The sequence below is a fragment of the Phyllostomus hastatus genome, unplaced genomic scaffold, assembly GCF_019186645.2.
Source record: "Phyllostomus hastatus isolate PE091 unplaced genomic scaffold, TTU_PhHast_1.1 phas_scaffold_46, whole genome shotgun sequence".
NCBI lineage: Eukaryota > Metazoa > Chordata > Mammalia > Chiroptera > Phyllostomidae > Phyllostomus > Phyllostomus hastatus.
In genome coordinates this window covers 24,100,453-24,119,925 of record NW_025334032.1, presented here as the reverse complement: position 1 = coordinate 24,119,925, position 19,473 = coordinate 24,100,453, and the positions used below count along the sequence as shown (strand labels likewise).

General features: G+C 44.9%; 1 protein-coding gene and 1 pseudogene across 3 annotated transcripts; one reads left to right on the top strand and one right to left on the bottom strand.

Annotated features, from left to right (window-relative positions):
* The first annotated feature begins 446 nt into the window (after positions 1–446).
* Positions 447–18,041, top strand: LETM2 (leucine zipper and EF-hand containing transmembrane protein 2). 3 transcript variants are annotated; one of them, XM_045821916.1, is made up of 12 exons: positions 447–566; positions 1,279–1,385; positions 1,922–2,002; positions 3,272–3,654; positions 4,274–4,417; positions 8,905–9,042; positions 9,480–9,680; positions 11,067–11,186; positions 14,034–14,147; positions 15,972–16,061; positions 16,361–16,462; positions 17,136–18,041. In XM_045821916.1, exons 4-12 carry the CDS (start codon positions 3,532–3,534, stop codon positions 17,196–17,198), a joined length of 1,095 nt encoding a protein of 364 aa, XP_045677872.1. In that variant the 5' UTR covers positions 447–566; positions 1,279–1,385; positions 1,922–2,002; positions 3,272–3,531; the 3' UTR covers positions 17,199–18,041. The 3 variants fall into 3 exon arrangements, with proteins under 3 accessions (XP_045677872.1, XP_045677870.1, XP_045677871.1); XM_045821914.1 differs by having other exon boundaries at positions 3,201–3,654; XM_045821915.1 differs by having other exon boundaries at positions 503–566; positions 1,265–1,385; positions 3,201–3,654.
* Positions 5,765–8,650, bottom strand: LOC123807723 (annotated as a pseudogene).
* Positions 18,042–19,473: the final 1,432 nt, after the last annotated feature.

Below are 19,473 nucleotides of genomic sequence, written 5' to 3'. Positions count from 1 at the left end.
CAGTCTCCGACCCGCGGGATGCTTTCGTTATCACTCCCTCTTTCCAATGCCCTCCCCGCCTCAGTCGCGCAGTCGAAGGGGGTAGGGGAAGCAAGGAAATACATAAGTGATGTAATTCGTGACTCAAAGGTGGTTACCATGGCGACTATCAGGCATATTGCGCCATCCGGAGGTAAAAGCCTCCTTTAGTCCAGCTTTCAATGAAGCGCTTTCAGGAGGGGATAACCCACAACCCACAGACTGTGCACAAGAAGGAAAATGTCCGGCTACCTCCCCGCCGCCGCCCCCGCCCCCGCCCAGGCTCCTCAAACTACCCTAGCCGGGCAGCGAGGCTTGTTTGCTCGTGGGAACGAGACTCCTGCCTCCAGGGATGCTGCCGCGAAGGACGCCCCGACACCGAGAGCCCATTGGCGGGCGGTGTCGTCACTCAGAGTGACGTCAGCGGCGGGGAACGCGCGCAGCCATGGAAACGGCCCGAGGCCGTTCGAGCTCCGGGGCCCGGGACCTGGGGGAGCGGGAAGGGGCTGGAGGACCGAGGCGGCCGTTCCGGGAGGTGGCCCGAGGAGGTAGGGGTGGGCGGACCCAGCCCGCGGGCGGCAACCTGCGGGTCGTTCCTGCCGGTTTCCCCGCGGAGCCCGCTCCCGTGGCGCCCTGCTCCGCCCCGCACCGCCGGTTTCCCTGGCAGCCTCCTGCAGTCCGGCGCGCCGTCCTCAGCCCAGGACCTTGGCCTCCTGTCCTCCCCACAACTCGGGGCTCAGTCCCCACTCCCCCCCCTTTCGTGCTGCGCTGCCTTCGGTCTCTCCGCAGCCCGCGCCCGGCTTGTCCTCCACCTTCCGTAAACTCGGGTCGCCGGCAAGGCTCGTCCCCGTGTCTGCACCGCTCCCGCACCCGAGTGCAGGGAAGCACCCTAGAGCCCGCCGCAGTGAACACACTCGGTCTGCACCACGCGCGCAAACGCCGCCGGCTGCGGAAAGCGAGGGCGCGTCTCGCCCCCTGCGGCCAAGTGCGGACAGCGAAGGCCTCACAGGGCCAGGGTCGGGCGTGCGGGCGCGGGCGGGACTCTGCCCCTCCCGACCGGGAGGTGTGCGCCCGCCGCGGGGGCGGGGTGGCCCGGCCTCTGCGCCTACTCGCCGCCGGGTGGGGTCAGGGCTCCCTCCAGCAGGAGAACGCCCTTTAGTCTGGTTCAGATGCGAAAAGTATTATTTAAACTCTTGATCAGAATGTCAGTTCCGTGGTCGAGGTTTCTGTCCCTGAGAGACCCTAGTACTCTTTTCCCAGGTGCAGAGCAGCTGAGTTGACACTAGACTACAAGATGTTACGGCTCCTTGCCACTCTTGGCAGAAAAGCGCTGCAGGATGGAAGGTTTCTGTAAAGCTTATCTAAAGGTATAAAGCTCTGTGGAGAATCACTAACACAAGAAACCGGTTTGCCTTCATGTGACCTCTTAGTAGGTACCATGTGTATCTTCACTGCTACTTGAATGAGTACTTTCCATTTTTTTAAAAGTTTGGGGCAGTTTGGCCAAGTATGGAAAACACTAATTTAAAACAAATCCAAGACATTTACTTTATACCTGTATTTTTAGGCTACCAATAAGTGTGCCTTGCTCAGCTTCTTGAATACTTGGCAACCATTTAAGTAGATTGTTAGGTGCTATCGACCAGATATCAAAGTGTCTTTGAAGACCATACCACCGTGAGCTGCGTTTCTGTTTGTTGAGATCACAAAGTGCCATTCTCAAATCCAGGGCTAAGAAAACAATATTCAAGTTGTTGGACGTGAACTCAAAAGAGATTTTATACTTTGAATAAGATATGCAAATACTTTACCCTTGAAATAGTTAAAAACACTAGGATCCTGGGATCTTTATAATTGATGTGTTTTTCAAATACTAAATTGTTTCTTAATTCCTTCTGCCTAGGTCCCTATGTTGACTAGTTGAGACAAATATGAATAGGGCCTTCTACAGTTACAACACAGTCCTAGCTATTGCCCGGGCAAGGTAAGCCTTGTAATTTCTCTACTGCTCCCAATATTTATATGAATTTTATTCTTCTAGATGAAAAAGATATATGTAAAAAGATAGGCTTAGTAGACAAAGCTTTGTTGGTTTTAAGGAAGCTGACGTTTTAATGTACTTAAACTTATCCCAAATTTTGTATATGCTTTAGAACTCAGGCTGAGTAATTTTGTAGATGTGTAGTACAAGTAAGATACAAGATGTAATGGTTTTAGAATGACACTTCTGTCATTGATGAATGCTACATGAGGCCCTTAGGAAGAAAAAGGCATAAACATACTGGCCAACAAGTCAGTCCCAGGGCCAGTATCTGCCCCAGCAAGGTCTGTTAACACTTATTTATTACAAAGACTTCACTGAGAACTTACTATGTGCCAGATGCACTGTATGTCTTCCCTTTTAGCCATTCAAAAAGTATTTTTATCTTGGCATGCTTCAAAACCAAAGAATGGAAAAAGCCATCACTTTGCCAAAAGAAGTCTCTTTGCCAGGAACTTTCTTTGCCTAGATAATCTTATATATTTTTTTTCAAACAGTCATGTGCTAGTTCAAGTGAAGATTGTGAACTATTGCAAAGTAGACTGTAGAAATCCCTGGCTGGGGTGCCCAATTCTAGTTCTTATTTCTAAAGGTTTGTTTGCTTTTTTTTTCTTAAGGAATCTTAGGTGAAGGACATTTCAGCCGTAAATCCCTCTCATTGGAGGGGTTCCATGGGCACTGCATAGACAAGACCATGTTATGTGATTGATTAACCCCCAAGGGGACCTTGAAGTTATTCATTCAAACAATATTATCAATAGAGTAGCTGAAGACAAAAGTCTTCTACATGTTTTCTGGTAGTAGATTAGAGGCAGAATTTTCAAACATAACCCCTGGTGAAAAAATATTTGCTTTTAGATTTTTAAATGAATAGTCTCCGAGTTTCTAACTTCTAATATAGCGATTATTCTTAGGAATGACCTTATTAGTATTTCTCATAGAGTATTTAATTCAGCCATAAAGCTTACTGTTCTTCAGCTGGGATAACAAGTTATATTTCATTCACTAACAAATGGCATCTGCTGTAAAATAGAGGCTTTAAAACTATTGCTTCATTTTGACCAGATATAGTATCTATTTCTTTAACTTTTAAGTTTTTAATAGGTTGTGTCAACTCAGAGGATGTTGCTCTTTATTCCAGATTCCCTAGCCATTTTGTCCATCCTACCTGCTCTTCTCATTTCCCATCACTTGCATTTCTTCACTTGCCAGAGTCCCATTTAAATCAAACATGTGTGAAGAACTATGGGAGCAAGACGTACCCCTGTGTCAGTCAGCCAGGCGCTAAAGCACTGTCCTTACGCACCAGAACAGCACAGAAGCTGCACACGTCCGCCCGCTGGCTCCAGGAGGCCCCGGGGAAACCTCAGCTGCAGCAGGCCCCCCAAAGGCCACAGGAGACATGCCCTCAGCCCGCAAAAGAGATTGGTACGAGGACTAAGGAAGAAAAGCGATCTTACAGACAAAAAATTATGGATGAACTTAAATATTATTACAATGGATTCTCTTTGCTTTGGATTGACACCAAAGTTGCTGTGAGAATGATTTGGAGGCTGCTGCACGGGCAGGTGCTGACCAGGCGAGAGCGACGAAGGGTAGGCAAGAACCACACTGAAGACGGAAAATGAAAAGTTAAAATGAACTATTTAGGAACCAAGTTTTAAATTCAACTTAACATTCATTTAAAAAAAACCCAAAGTAGTAATAGTAACTGATGGTGTGAAGGAAAATTTCCTACTGAGTTTCTTATCTGCAACTGAACTGCTGTACAATTTTAGGCAAAATTCTTTAAATTTGTATATATATATATTTGCCTATAGAATGGTTATAATTGTGCTTTCCAATCTCTTCAAGGAATTGAGGGGCTGCAGTTCTGATCTATGCATCTCAAATACAAACTGTAGTTAATATATCAAGTATATGCATTAAAAATTTTTTAACATACTATGTTATTATGAAGTCCAGACCCTTAAGTTAGATGAAAGCTAGAAGATGCCAATAATATGTTGTGATTGTCATAGGTTTCCTTGAGGATAACCCATTAATATTACTTAAGGGCTATAGTAAAGAGAATTCCCCCTTCCCATTTTACAAACAGCTGCAGAAAATGCATTGTGTTTTTTAACACTTGAAGAGCCAAAGCAGGCTTTTTAGTTTTAGTTCTTTTGCTGCATCCTAAAGTAATAAATATTGCATATGCATTTAATTCTCTAGCTGTTGCGGACCTGTGTTGATATCTTCCGCTTGGTCCCGTTTCTGGTGTTCATAATTGTACCCTTCATGGAGTTCTTATTACCAGTGTTTCTGAAACTCTTCCCAGAAATGTTGCCATCAACCTTTGAAAGTGAATCCAAAAAGGTATGTAGGAATTATTAACTTTTTTAAAAAAATGGACAGGCTTCAGTTTTAAGGTTTACAGAAAAACTGAACAGAAAGTACAGAGAATCCCCAGGTACCTCATCTCCCCTTTCTGCCATTATTAACATCTTGCATTAATGCAGTACCTTGTTAGAGTTGAAAAACCAGTATCTACACATTATTATTAATTAAAGTGTATACTCTACATTAGGGTTTACTCTTTGTGTCGTACAGTTTTATGGATTTTGACAAATGCACATCGTCATATATCCACCATCACAGTGTCCTACTGCCGTAAAAGCCCCCTGTGATTCACCTGTTTGTCCCTTCTTTCTCTATCCCTTGACCGGTGGCAACCACTGGTCTTTTTACTGTCTCCAGATTGTAAAAAGTTTTGCGTTTTCTAGAATGACATATTGTTGGAATCATACAGTGTGTGTTTTTTCAGACTGACTCCTTTTACTTAGCAATATGGTTCCTTCAAGTCTTTTCATGCCTCATTTCTTTCAATTATGGCATAATATTTCTTTGCATGGATGTACCACAATGTAATCATTCACCTATTGAAGGACATCTTGATAGCTTCCAATTTTTGGCAGTTATGAATAAAGCCACTAAAAATATCCATGTGCAGGTTTTTGTGTGGATGTAAGCTTTCAACTCATTTGGGTAAATACCTAAGAGGGCAGTTGCTGGATTGTATGGTAAGACTGTTTAGTTTTATAAGAAATCGATGAACTGTCTTCTGAAGTAGCTGTGCTATTTGCATTCCCAGCGGCAATGAGTGAGCGTTTCTGTTGCTCTGCATTTTCGTCAGCCGTTTGGTGGTGTCAGTGCTTTGAGTGTGAGCTGTTCTAATAAGTGTGCAGCTGCATCTCACTGTTATGTTAATTTGCAGTTCTTTAATGACATCTGAGGTAGAGCATCTTTTCATATACTTATTTGCCATCTAGATCTCATTTTGGAGGAGGTACCTGTTCGAATCTTTTGTCCACTTATTAATGGGGTGACTCATTTTCTTACTGTTGAGATTTAAAAAGAGCTCTTTGTATGTTTTTGGATGCAAATTCTTTATTAGACATGTGTTCTGCAAATATTTTCTCCCAGACTTTGGCTTGTCCTTTCATTCTCTTAACTGTGTCTTTTGCAGAGCAAATGTTTTAAATTTTAGTGAAGTACAACTTAATTTTTTCTTTCTTGGATCGTGCTTTTGGGGTTGTATCTAAAAACTCTTGTCAAAATCCAGGGTCACCTAGATTTTCTCCTAGGTGTTTCACAGTTTTGAGTATTACATTTGAGTTACATATGATCCATTTTGAGTTATTTTTTTTCTTAAGAAAAGCCTGCTCACACCTTTATTTGGGAGGTGGGGAGGGTGGCCAGAGCTGTTGGTGGGATGGGCCGCTTCCTCTTCCCCATCATGGGCTTCTTCTGGCTGCACGTGATGGCGCTGCCCTAAGAGCTGGGACCCTGCACAGACCCAGTTGGTCCTTGTTCTTGCGGATCCCATGCCCGGTGCTGCTCAGGGTGGCCCCAGCATCCTTGTTGATGGTGGTCTGCCGGTAGGTGGCCGGCTCTCGCTGGCCAGATCTCTGCTTCGGGACAACCACCACACCTTTGCCATCAGTGCCCGGCCCCACACCCACAGGCCTGATTGGATCAGCCCATGGCAGCGTTGTAGCCGAAGGAGTTGTGGGCCTTCAGACTGTTGGGCTGGGCGCTGTGCGTCTGCTTGTTCCTCTTGATCAGGAATCTGAGTAGTTCCCTGCACCGTCCATTGCAGGTGGGCAGACACGGGGGCTGCTCCCCTTGCTGGGGTGCTGGGAGGCAGAAAGAATGTGCGAGTATCTTTTTAAGAAAGGTGTAGCATCAGTGTTGGAGTCATTTTTTTACTTGTGGATATCCAGTTTTTCCAGCCCCTTTTGTTGAAAACACTACCCTCCTCACTGAACTTGAACTTGTTTCACACTGTTGAGAGAGAAAGCAAACCTGAATCAACTGTTACTGCGGTGGCCAGTTGTGTAGCAGGCACGCTGTATTCGAACAGGCCCGTTGGTGCTCACGAGTGGTCCTGGAAAAGAAGGTGTTATCGGTTGATGGTTGCTGTCAGGGCCAAGAGCTAGAGCCCCAGGACAGCACCTTCATTCTCTTTATTCTGTGCGCGTTACCGGACAGTGGTGTGAAGATATGAACATTATGAGATGACAAGGAGGGGGCAGCTTTTACATCATTCTGGGAAATGTCTCCCAGAAGAGGTCCAGGTGGAACCCAGACTCAGAGTGGCAGAATTTAACCACAGTGTTTGAAAGGCATTCGGGGTAGAAAGAATAGCACTTGCAACAGCTGAACCGTGTGAAAGGGTATGTCAGAGCCAGGGACCTCTGACTGGTTCTTCGTGATGGGAACACAAGGGGACCAGCGATGGCAGATGAGACAAGAGTGAGATGTCGGGTCAGGTTGGAAAGCATCTACCACCCTATGGCATTCACACTTGACTTTAGACAGTGGTAAATGGTGGAAAGTACGTTTCAGCAGCAGGTGGGTACCACCATTAGGTCTGTGTTATAGCAAAATAACTTTGTTGGCAGGAAGGGTTGAAGGCAGCAGAGCTGAGGGAGGGAAATCAGCTGCAACGCTACGGTAACAGTAAGAAAGAGGACTAAGCTTAAATTATAGACATGGCATTAGAAATAAAAACTGAAGATAGATGTGATGTACTTCTAAAAGATAGAATCAAATTGCAATATATAACTGCCTGGCAGTGGCTTAATTTACTTACAGTGAAAGTAATTGGGATCTGGAATTAACACCATGGGGTTCTAAGGACAGTGTTAGTAAATGCAGGAAGGTGAGGGGATAGAGGAAGTGATTGATCCAAATATTCCTTTTTCTTCAATACCATTCGTCCCTGAATGCACATATACACATCATGGGCACAGTCCTAGAAAATACTTGCTTGTTTGCGTGGTTTTGTTTGTTTGTTTGTTTGTTTTTCATGAAAAGAGGCACAGCAAGCGAAGGAGAGTTCTAGCTTTCTCTTGACATCAGGTCACCTACTTCTCAGTTACACTTTTCATCCATTTGTGGAAGTACTGTGTTATCTTTAGTCACTAGATCCGTCTCTCCTGTTAGACTAGAAGTTCCAAGAGGGCAGGAGAAATATCTGTTTTTGCTCATTTTTTTCTCTAGCACGTAGCACATGGCAGGTGCTCAGTTGGTGGACAGGCGGGCTGATGGGTGGGGATGGATGGGGATATAGATGAATGACACGGATTACTAAATGGGTTCTAGTCACAGCATTGCCATTGTGTGAGTTTGCAGGCTGCATCTTTTAAGATCTTTCTAAAAACCAGTGATTGCTATGATTGGGTGACCATTAGAATCTCTTGGTCATCTTAAAAAATATATGTACATAACATGTATATTCCTGTTTCTCCTTCCCCCTGAGTCCTGACCGTGGTTATTTTGAAAATGCCACCAGACTGCATTTCTGATGATGAACAAGGGTTTAGAAATAATGATTGACATAGTGTCTTAAACAGGTATACACTTAAGTCTGTGTAGTGCTTTGTTCATATCTGTTAAAGCAGTTAACTCATTGTATTGTAATAAAGTGTGTCTGTTTTATATTTCTTGAACTAGAAGCTACTTCGGTATAGAGTGAATTTCCTAGTTTTCTTGGTTCATGACCCGAGCAAAATCCAGGGCCGCTCAGACCAGGCATTTTCTCAACTAGCAGCTTAGATGGTTTGTACCAGGTTAAGAATTAGTATCTCGTTGATAAAGAACTCAGACAACCCAAGTGCCTGTCAACAGACAAGTGGATAAAGAAGCTCTGGTACATATATACAGTGGAATATTATTTAGCCATAAAAAGAATGTAATCTTACTATTTGTGACAGAATAGATGGACCTAAAGGGTATTATGCTAACTGGAATATGTCAGTCACAGAAAGACAAATACCATATGATTTCACTTATATGTGAAATCTAAAAAAAAAATAAATGATCAAACAATGGAAACAGACTCATAGATACAGAGGGGAAAGGGGCTGGGGGCTGAGTGAAAAAGGTGGGTATCATTGTGCAAAGTATGATTGTCTAACCACTATGCTGTATGCCTGAAACTGGTACAAAATAGTGTTGAATATGAACTGTAATTGAAAAATAAAATTTAAAAAGGAAATAGCGTCTCATTCTAAATTGTGACAAAGCCTACCATTGAGGAGACATTTTGGAGCTATCAAATATTTATGATCATTGTATCAGTGATAAATAAAAGGTAAGATTAAGGAGATAAGTAGCAAATAGAGGCTACTTTTTATGTGCTCTGGTTCTCACAGAACACACTCAATTAGGCCTGAAAATAATATCACTACCTTAAATAGGGATGAACAAGAACAAGGGAACAGTTACTTTTCTTGCATCTTTATGTATCAAGTTGTAAACATGAAGGACTGACGAACTTCTCCTCTTCTGTTATTAAGGAAGAAAAACAGAAAAAGAAAATGGCTGCCAAGTTGGAACTCGCAAAATTTCTTCAAGAAACGGTTACGGAAATGGCAAGGAGGAACAAGGCCGAGCTGGGAGACGCCTCCACACAGTTCTCGTCCTATGTCAGACAGGTGTCTGACGTCTCTGATGTATAATAATACCGAACGCCTTCTAGGCTGGGGATCTTATGAAAGATGCATGTCATCATGGATCTTCCAAACTGTTTACGATCTGTGAATTTGCAAATCTAAGTTGTATGGATAGGATATTGCAAACATTTATAGTAGTTTGCAGAAATGTCTGTCTTAAAGCAGTCAATGTGCTGAAGACATCGATAACTTCTTGGAAAGAGCAGTAGAATTAGTCAAACTTTTGAATACTGATTTTTCAGTGACTTAGGCCAACTTCAGATTTTTTTACTCCTCTTTGTACCACAGGTACATTTCCAGACTTAAGGTAGAATCTATAAATGCTTTGACGTGTCTTTCAAATAGTCTCCTGGGAAGGTTAAATTAAGTAGGAAACTCATTTTAATTTTTTAATTGGGCCCTTTTGTCCCACTGCCTAGGTCCAGACAGGCCACAAGCCCAACACGAAGGAGATAGTTCGCTTTTCCAAACTGTTTGAGGATCGGCTAACCCTAGAGCACTTGGACCGACCTCAGCTGGTTGCCCTTTGCAAACTGCTAGAACTGCAGCCTTTTGGAACCAACAACTTGCTCCGCTTTCAGCTCCTGATGAAACTGAAGTCTATAAAAGCAGATGATGAAGTAAGAACTTAACTATATCTGTAGGGAATTAGCAAGGCATTAGGAGATATTTTAGGGGGTCTTTGTGAAAAAGTGCAGTATCTTCTGTGAGGTCTGTTCATAGACTGGTTCTGGCAAAATAAGTGGTTTGGATAATCATTACCATAACATCTGAACCTTGATTACTAATTTTAGGAGTTACTATACTGACCCATTTTCTTGAGAAGGCCATATAAGCAGCTAATAATTTGGACATCTTAGCTCAAGCTAATCTAAAGCAGTTAGGACCCACTCGGAAGGAACAGCAGCTCAGTGGATTCCTGACTTCTATTGCCGAGGACAGGGCTCTACCCCCATACCGCTGCTCCCTGCTGTGGAGCTGGTGCCAAAGTAAATATTCTGCTGGGAGAGCTGCCTGGTAAGGAGGGCAAAACGTAATGCAGGGAGGGAGAATGGCACTTGGGCATCTGTGGAGGAAAGGCACTGTTTGGGCTATAACTACTGATTAGATTCCATTAAAAAATGGAAAGACTCTGCCCTGGCTGGTGTGGCTCAGTGGCTTGAGTGCCGGCTTGCGAACCAAGGGGTCACTGGTTCAATTCCCAGTCAGGCCACATGCCTGGGTTGTGGGCCAGGTCCCCGATTGGGGGTGTGTGAGAGGTAACCACACATTGATGTTTCTCTGCCTCTCTTTCCCCTTCCCTTCCTCTCTCTCTAAAAATAAATATATAAAGTCTTTTTATTTTAATGGAAAGCATCTTTCTTGAATCTGAATCAGCTGCTTTAAAGCATTCTGCCTGAGGGAGCAGGATTCTCAGAACTGAGACACATGATCCCATTGGCCCCATTCAGATTTTAGTTCTTGTTTTCAGAACTTTGGAATAAACAATCCTGGTCCCAGAAGTATCATAGTTTTGGGTCACACCAAGCAGAAATTGTGTTATTTATTGAGGGAGTTTTGTGAACCAGAGAGTTAGGGCCACCCCTGGGGTGTTGGTGGGGGATTGTGGGGAAAGAACACCACTGGGACACGCAACAGATGGTACATAGAAAGCTTTTCAAGTGAAATGTTTTTTAAATGAATCCTAAAGCTGCCATGAAAGGGGAAGAGTAAAGATGTCCCAGGCAGGCAAAGGCAAACCAAGGTAATTACTTTGGCAACAGTGTTGGGAAGAAGTTATGTAAATATCTCCAACAGCATTAATACCTCCTGGCAGGATTCCCTTCCTCTCAACGACTGCACTTTCCTGAGTCGTCCTGATTTGCAGGCATGTGGCCTCTGTGCAGTCAGTGCTGGGGACAGAGTGTGGAAGCATCAGACCCCGTGTTTCCTTGATCAGCTGGAGTTTAGGGATTAGGTAAAACAGGAGCCAAAAGATCCAATACCATTCCTTACATTTCTTTCAGATGATCGCCAAAGAAGGGGTGAGTGGCTTGACTGTGTCGGAACTTCAAGCTGCCTGTAGGGCCCGAGGGATGAGGTCGCTGGGTCTCACTGAGGAACAACTGAGACAGCAGCTCAGAGAGGCAAGTGGCAGCATTCCGGGGCCTGTTTCGCTCAGCTGTCTCCCCTACGCTTTGCAGACCTCACTTTGTGATTTCTACTTTATCACAAGTAGACCACCTTATTTAATTCGCCTTATTTAATTGAGCAGTGGGATACCAAAGCAGCTAGATTGTTTGACTGAGACAAGGTATTGTATTCATTTTCTATTGCTGTGTAACAAATGATCACAAATTTAGTGGCTTAAAAGAACACCCACTGCCCTGGCTGGTGTAGTTCGGTAGACTGGGTGCAGGCCTGCAAACCAAAGGATGGCCAGTTCAATTCCCAGTCAGGGCACATGCCTGGGTTGCAGGCCAAGTCCCTAGTACAGGGTGTGTGAGGGGTGGGCACACATTGATGTTTTTCTCCCTCTCTTTCTCCTTCTCTTCTCCCACTCTGTAAAAATAAATTTAAAAATTTTTTTTAAAAGAATGCCAATTTATTAGCTTGTGACCCTGTAGGTCAGAGGTGCCAGCTGTGTTCCTTTCTGGAGGCTGGGGGGAAGACTGTACTTCCAAGCTCATTCACTTTGTTGGCTGAGTTCAGTTCCTTGCAGCTGCAGGACTGAGGTCCTTGTTTCCTCACTGGCCATCAGCCCTGGGCTACTCTCAGTCCTGGAGGCCACTAGCATTCCTTACCTCTAGGTCACCTCCATCTGCAAAGAACTTCTCACATGCTAACCCTCCACATGCTTTAAATCTCAGACTTCCTTTGCAGCCCCCCCCCCCCGCCACTTTTATTTTAATCTTTGACTCCAGATTTAAAGGTCTCATGTGATTAGATGAGACCTACCCTGATACCCTTCCTATCTTAAGGTCAACTGACTTGGAACCTTAACTGTATCTGCAAAATCCCTTCCTAGCATCACCTAGAGTTGTGTTTGGTTGAATAATAGCAGGAGGTGTGGGTGCACGAGGGACTGGAAATCTCAGGGCCGCTTTAGAATTTTGCCTACTCCGGGCATTGCAAGGGCCAGGCAAGATCCCTAATACAAGGCCTGTCATCCGTGTGAGCCCATCTGCAGGTGTGGCCTTGGCTGCAGCTCACCTGGGCCTTTCTCCCTAGTAGTGCCCTAAACCAGTGTGAAGTGTTAGCTTTGGAAACATGTTTAGCATTTCCCCTCAGATAACATATTTTAACTGAATGTAATGCTTTAAAAGAAAGGAGTATATCCTATTGAAATTCTCATTCCTGTAACTGTGAAAAGTTCTGTAAAGTGTGCACATATTATTTGGGGATAGGAGCCACTGCTGTGATTGTGAGACTGTGTCGGGTAGCTTTTTCCTCTTGTATCAGGGGTGTCAAACTCATTTTCACCGAGGGCCACATCAGCCTCACAGTTGCCTTCAAAGGGCCCAATGTAATTTCAACTCCTTAACAGTTAGGGAGTAGTTACATTTACACAGTCCTAAAATTACATTCGGCCCTTTGAAGGCAACCATGAGGCTGGTGTGGTCCCCGGTGAAAATGAGTTTGACACCCCTGTCTTACATGTTGGGCCTGCTCTGGTTTGCAGATGGACATATTGCAGAGAGGTACCAAGATAATTCATTTCTTAAACAGAGAGTGTTAAGTGGGTTCAACTGTCAAGTTGCTTTCTTGAAAGCGTGTGCCCTTTCACAGCCCCGCTACAAGGGAGTGAGGCTGCAAACCTGGCCCGGGACACGCAGCACTCTGGACTGTTATTCAAAAACCCTGTGCTGGGATACGGGCAGCCGTCGAAAGAGAGGAGGATAACAATGGTCAACATGAAACGTCTTCACTTCATAATGAGACAGAACTATGAGACACCGCATTTACCTATTATGTGGACAGAGATCAGATTTTGATAGTGTGCCATGTTGGTGAGGGTGTGGCAGGGGGAGGGGCACTCATGCATTGCTAGTAAAAATTTCCATAGAGGTCTGGCTGTATCTTTCAAAAATTTAAAATGCACTTAGTTCAACCTGGCAATTTCACCTCTAGGAATTTACCCTATGTTCTTGTACATGTACAAATGACATATCTACAAGATGACCCGCTGCAGCACTGTTTGTAACAACAGAAGGTTAGAAACTGCCTAACATCCATTAATAGGAATGTAATCAAATGAATCATGGCATTTCCATACAGTGGAACCCCTTATGGATGTTTAAAAAGGAGGCAGGTCTTTGTCTACTGATATGAATCATTTCTGGGATGAAGTATTTCCGTGAAAAAAAGCAAGGACAAAAGTGTATATCTCACTCACCCTTAGGGTAAAGATAAAAAAGATACAGATGTTGCTTGTTGCTATGTGCATGGGGTAGCTCTGGAAGATTGAAGAAGGGACTGGTACCAGCACTTGCTTCCGGGGAGGGACACAGGGTAGCAAGAAAAGTGGGTAGGAGACCAGCTTCTTTTTATTGATTTCATTTGACCTTTGAATTTTAGGCCTATATTATTGACCTAAAAATATTTTTAAAGCCTGGCCAATTTGGTACTACTTGAAAACTGACATCGCATTCTCATTTTAACGTGTCTTTGGTTATGAGTGCGGCTGGTTTATTCTTTAACATCTACTTTGTGTCTCAGCAAAGATACTTAGCCTGTTCAATCCAGAGCTGGTTTGAGAGTTGAACTAAACATTCCTTCTCTGACCCTGAGAGGTTCCCGCTGGAGGGAGGGGGTTGCAGCACGACCACTGGTGCAGAAGCCGGCGGCTACCGTGCCAGTCCTTGTCCTGACCCTAGTTGCCAGCAGACGCCGGGGAAGCTGTAAAGCTGGAGCAGCGGTGGGTGATCGTGGGTCACGTCTGGTCCTAACGTTTTGTGATTCTGTCCTGTTTTATTTCCCCCCCCATTCTCCAGTGGCAGGACCTCCACCTGAAGGAGAATGTCCCCCCTTCTCTTTTGCTCCTGTCACGGACCTTCTACCTCATAGATGTGAAGCCAAAGCCGGTCGAGATCCCGCTCAGTGGGGAGGTGAGTGCCCGGGCTCCCAGAGTCTGGGTTTCCAGAACTGGGGCCTCTCCACAAACCTCTCACTTCCTGTTGCAGTCAGAGTCGGCATTTCTTTTGTAATTTGGCCCAATTGGCCTTAAAACATTAAAATCACTGAAGCTACCTGTAGCTGTGGGGCTGTTACTGCCTTTAACCCTAGCTTGATGATCTAGGGGGCTTACTAATAGGAGCTAGTTTGCTCTTTAACTGTGACTCACTAACCTCGTGGTCTTCAGACTGTTCTCACCACTGACTCCTTGGAGACCGAGTGGCTCCTGTTCCGTCACGTCTGTTTCATTTGTCCGATTCCTCTTAATTTTTAGGCAGTGAATGGCCAATCTGGAATGTGAACTTTTTGTCTTCCTGCAACTCATTTCTTAATCATTGTTCATTGCCTATTGAGTCAGCAGCTTTATTTGTCCTGGTATTTTACTGGAGGGCCCAGAACAGGCCCAATCACTAGAGCGTCTTGCCCTGGGTCCTTCAGAAAGGGCCGCTCAGCTGTCTGCTCTGTGGCTTTAAGTCTAACTCAGAGCCTGCATGGGTGAGAAAGGGAAGGGCCAGTCCAGAACAGGCCGCATATGTGGTTTAGCAGATTAAACTAAATACTCTGGAGTGAGGACCGACCATCTTTTAATCTCAGTTATGCTGCTGACTCCTGGGACACGCCAAGGAAAATTACAGGAAGTCCAGCACGTAGCATGCACGCCAGGAGACACCACCTGGCCTTCCCTGTGCATCTGGACTCGGGTTTTGTCCAGGATGGATTCTAGGGAGACTAGGTAGGAGCAGTTTTGGAGCACAGACCATGTTCTAAAACGCAGGCTACTGGATTCTCACCCTCTTTGGTCTTCAAGACACACGGTTATCTGTCATTCTCAAGCTGCTGTCAGGAGCAAGGAGATCTGGGAACAGCACACTGTCTCAGAGCTAAATTTGGGTTCTCAGAATTCTTGTAGATGGCCAGAAACTCTTTATCCAGATGTTGTTTTCTGGGATGGTTGAGAAAGACCTAGGAATTAAGGACAAAATGACAAACTCCTAGGCATTTTATTGGTTACTTTTTTAAAAATCCACATTTTAAAATTTCTATTCTCCACATATACAAAATGAGAACAAGTAGCATGCTAGGCTCTGTAAAACTGTAGAGACATCAAATAGAATATTCTATAATTTTGGATAAATGTAGCCCTTTCCCCTCCAAAGTACACAGAGACATTACTTATTTTCAAAAGAGCAGTGATATGTATGTTTTCACATATAATTAATATGGCTCTTAAAGACAGGTTAGCTAGCTATTTAAAATACCACCCTCTCCCTCCCTTTCCCCCTGCATTGCAGGGGCTTCTGTTAAACAGCACCTACCATTTAAATAACTTTTATCATTTATTATTAGAAACCAGCAATGGTAAAGATGTCAATTTTGGCCAAGTTATATCCATGCCATTAGAAATAGATGAGTAATTGAGAAATGGCAACTTTTGCTTCTTGAGAGTAGAATATGACCAGAATTGGCAAAAACTGTTAGCTTGTTAATGACCAAGGATTTTAAATCCTAGAATCTAATTCAAGTGTAACTTTTGCATATATAGTGTGCTCAAGAGTTGATACTAAGATAAATGATTCTAAGTTGTTATTTCAGGGACATACTTCAAATGTTACTCATAAAGCATCTAGTTGGAGGAAGTTAGGGATTTACTGGAAAGCAAACTGCGCTAGAAAGCAGTGACTACTTACTATAGAAGTGCTTCTGAGTTTCAGGAAGAGCAGAAAGCTTATGCTTACATAAAATATTTCTCTCCTTAGGCTCCAAAGATGGATATTCCTGTGGAATCACCTACTTCTGAATCTAAAGAGAACTTGGTGGACTTAGCACCCCAACTGAAGGGAACTAAGGTTACACCCTTACTTTTTATTTAACTAATTAGGTTAAAAGGAAAAAGAAGTTGATTTCTTTATTTTAACTCCTTTAATGAAACTGAACTCCAAGGGTGTTCTTTAATAAGGAATAATCATTGTATTGTTTGGTCTGTTTTTGAGAAAGTTTAACACTTGGTTGTGTATCATTAGGTTCCAGATTTTGCCTCCTGCATCCGGTGCCGGAATGTATAGTAGTTGTTACACGTTCCTGTGACTGCAGATCTCATGCCATTGTTTCAAAACCAGTGACCTAACTCTCAGTTCTGATGTTTAAGGATGAAAACTACCTGCAGCTGCCCCCGGTTATGTCTTCGCCCCTGACACCCTCAGCGTCGATTCCGCTGCCGCAAGGGCCCATCACTTCCGCTGAAGAAGTTGTAAGTGTGGTCTAGAAAAAGAAAACCTCCTTCCCGCCCGTTGTTCTTAAGGGCAGTGAGAATCGAGAATTATCACCGTTGTGAAACACTGCACAGCTCTTCCTCTTATCCAAACAGGAAGTTGTAGGCCGAATTTTAGTCATCTCACAACCACGACATTTTTAAAATTCTATTATCCAAAAGCGAAAAAAAAAAATAACCAGTGTAATCGTGGATCAGACCTCAACATGTTAAGCCTAGAAGCTGATTACAATATAGACAGGTTCTTACTTTCCTTTGTGCCAAATGGAAATAGCTCCCGTGTGTTGGGTGTTTCACACAGGACTCCACGTCAGGAAACACTACCAGGAGAGCAATTTGAATCTTAGGAAAAATGCTTGCAAATAAGAAATCCCTTATCTCTTTCCCATTTGGAGAACAAAGTTTGGGGCAGGAGCAAAGAGCATGACGCAAGCAAACAGAAGGGCGTGGGGGCGTCGAGCTGTGTAGCGAGTGGCTCTGCGGGCTCCTGCGGACCAGGGCGCGCACCCGTGCACGCGTGCCTGGGCACACTGATGTCCAGAGGCCTGGTTTGCAGGTCTTTGTTTTGATTAAGAAAACCGAACAGGGACTCCTGATGAATTTCCACATCTAACTGGGACCAAGGCCTAATGTCCTTATGTTTTGTACCTAGGTGCTCCAGGCCAAATCACAGAAGGCAGTCCAGGACAGCAAGGCCAGTTCCAAAGCAGCCTAAGGACGACTGGAGGACGCAGCCCGCCCTCTCCGGCTCCCTGCCCTCGGCAGTGGGTTCATGAGGGACCTCCCAGCCGAGACTGTCTAGTGTGGGGAGAGGACCTGCCACTTAGTCCTTGGGCAGTCCTTTGAGACCTCGTAAACATTCCAGATGATGTCAGCAGTGAGACCAAGTTCAGGCCATTTAGAAAAATATAATTGCAAAGCCCATTTCCTCTGTGCCATTATGTCATCCCACTAAACTTTGTGTAAAGCCCCCCTGCCCCACACTGTTTTTAACAACTCCGTATCTGTGCCCACGTCCTTTAAGGGAGGAACTGTGTAATGGAACCAGCTTAGCAACTTAGACGATTCTGCCTCCTGTGGCTTGGTAACCTGCCTAAGAACTTGAAAACTCCGAAAACCAGTGTAAGAGCACCTGACCGACTTTTTCAGAGTGATCCATCAGTAGGAACAGCACTTGATGAGATGGAACGGATATTCCCCAGTGAGGCCTTTCTGGATGTAACGAAAAAACTTCTTGGAGAATAAAATGGGGAGTTAGACTGGCAATCCAAAAAGTTTGGCTGCTGCTGGGCTGTTCTGCGACTTCCCCCTCCGGGCCTGCAGGGGTCTGGGAGGCTGCCACGACTCTAGCACATATGGCTTTCATCAGCCACCATTTTGCTAGGAAACATAATTAAGGGTTTAAGGCTTAACCATTTGTTTGTGCTGGGTGTGTGTTTTTCTGGCCCGTCTTTCACAAACAAGACTATTTGTTAGTCATAGAGGCTGTTAAAGTCTGATAGAACTCCTATGCTACCCAGTAACAAACATTTCGTCCAGGTATTTGTCTGGTGTTTTCTGGATTGTTGATACTGAAAAAGCAACGTCACCGACTGCTGTGAAGCTAACCAGCAGTCTTTTCCCTTGGGGAGCGCTTAGGAGGGAAGAGGTATTTCGGCCTCTGGATGATGAAATTATATTTCTTTACTTGCTGTGAAATTGAAAGCAGTTTGCTGGGAATCAGTTAGACTAAGTGAAACAACTGTCTCTGTCTGGGATCACCTAGACGAGGGCTGTTGTCAGCACTTCACAGCAAGGATGTGCTTTTATAAGCTTCCTGACCCTCCTCTTGGCCGGAGGACAAGCCCCACCATGTCCCACGGGTGAACTTCAGTTCCTTGAGAACAACGAACCCCTACTATACAGCATTCCATGGATCTTGCCATTGCCTGGCAAAGTGATTCATATTAACTTCCCCACTTTTAAATAATGGGTGTTTACTTTAATTAGTTCACATTTCAAGTGTTGACTGTGGGAAAGGGATTAGCTACCTGTTGAATCCTGTTTAAGCTGAATGATTCATCTGTATTGTTGGGCTGCGGTCTTTCTGCTGTGTCCTACTCACGGAGTGGGGATGGGGAGGTCAAGGGGCCCCTGGTCACTCCTGGCCTCAGCTGGCCCTCACCCATTTCTGCTTCATAACCAGGCACCCACGCTGTGGCACACCTGTCCCTTCTTACGACAGCAGCTCGGAGAAGTCAAGGTCGTCTCTTTGCCCTCATCACTTAGGCTTGGCGGTTGGCTCCCATGACTGTCAGCTCCAGCCCGTGCTGCACCTGAGTTACAGGTGTGCTGGGAAATGACTGACAACGACCTCGGGTGGGGGGCCCCAATCTGCAGCCTGCACACATTCCAGTGATGTAGACTCCCACACGGCCGACTTCAGGCCACCAGCAGGCCACCCAACAGCAGTTGGAAAAGATGTACACCCAGTCCCAGTACACGACCGACTCCAGCGCCCACCAAAGCAGTGAGAGACACTGAAACCTCACTTGTCACGTTCATTAAACCTCACTTCTGCGCACCAGCAGTATATGTGATTCTACACGTCACGTGGCCACCTAGAGAGAACCTGCCCCAGACCGAGTCTTCCTGAACACCTGGGTTCCTGCAGACCTCCCCTCCCTGAACACCTGGGTTCCTGCAGACCTCCCCTCTCCCTGGCTGTCACCTGGCTGGGGTGAGAGGCTGGGCCAGGGCACCAGAAAGCTTTCTCCTTTCTCTGCTCTCTACCGTTCCCTGCAGGTGCATGTACCTTAGTGTACCAGCTGCTAATACTCTTGAGTATAGTTTTGGTGCTTTTCTGAACCCACACTGAGTGATTGTAATGTTAGACATGGCCTGTGTCTTTGCCATTAATTCTGCTACAATGGGTGCTGGAAGCCCTTGACATTCATGGACCTACACTTGTGCTGTGTTGAATTCTGTACTTCACTCATTACATTTTGGTG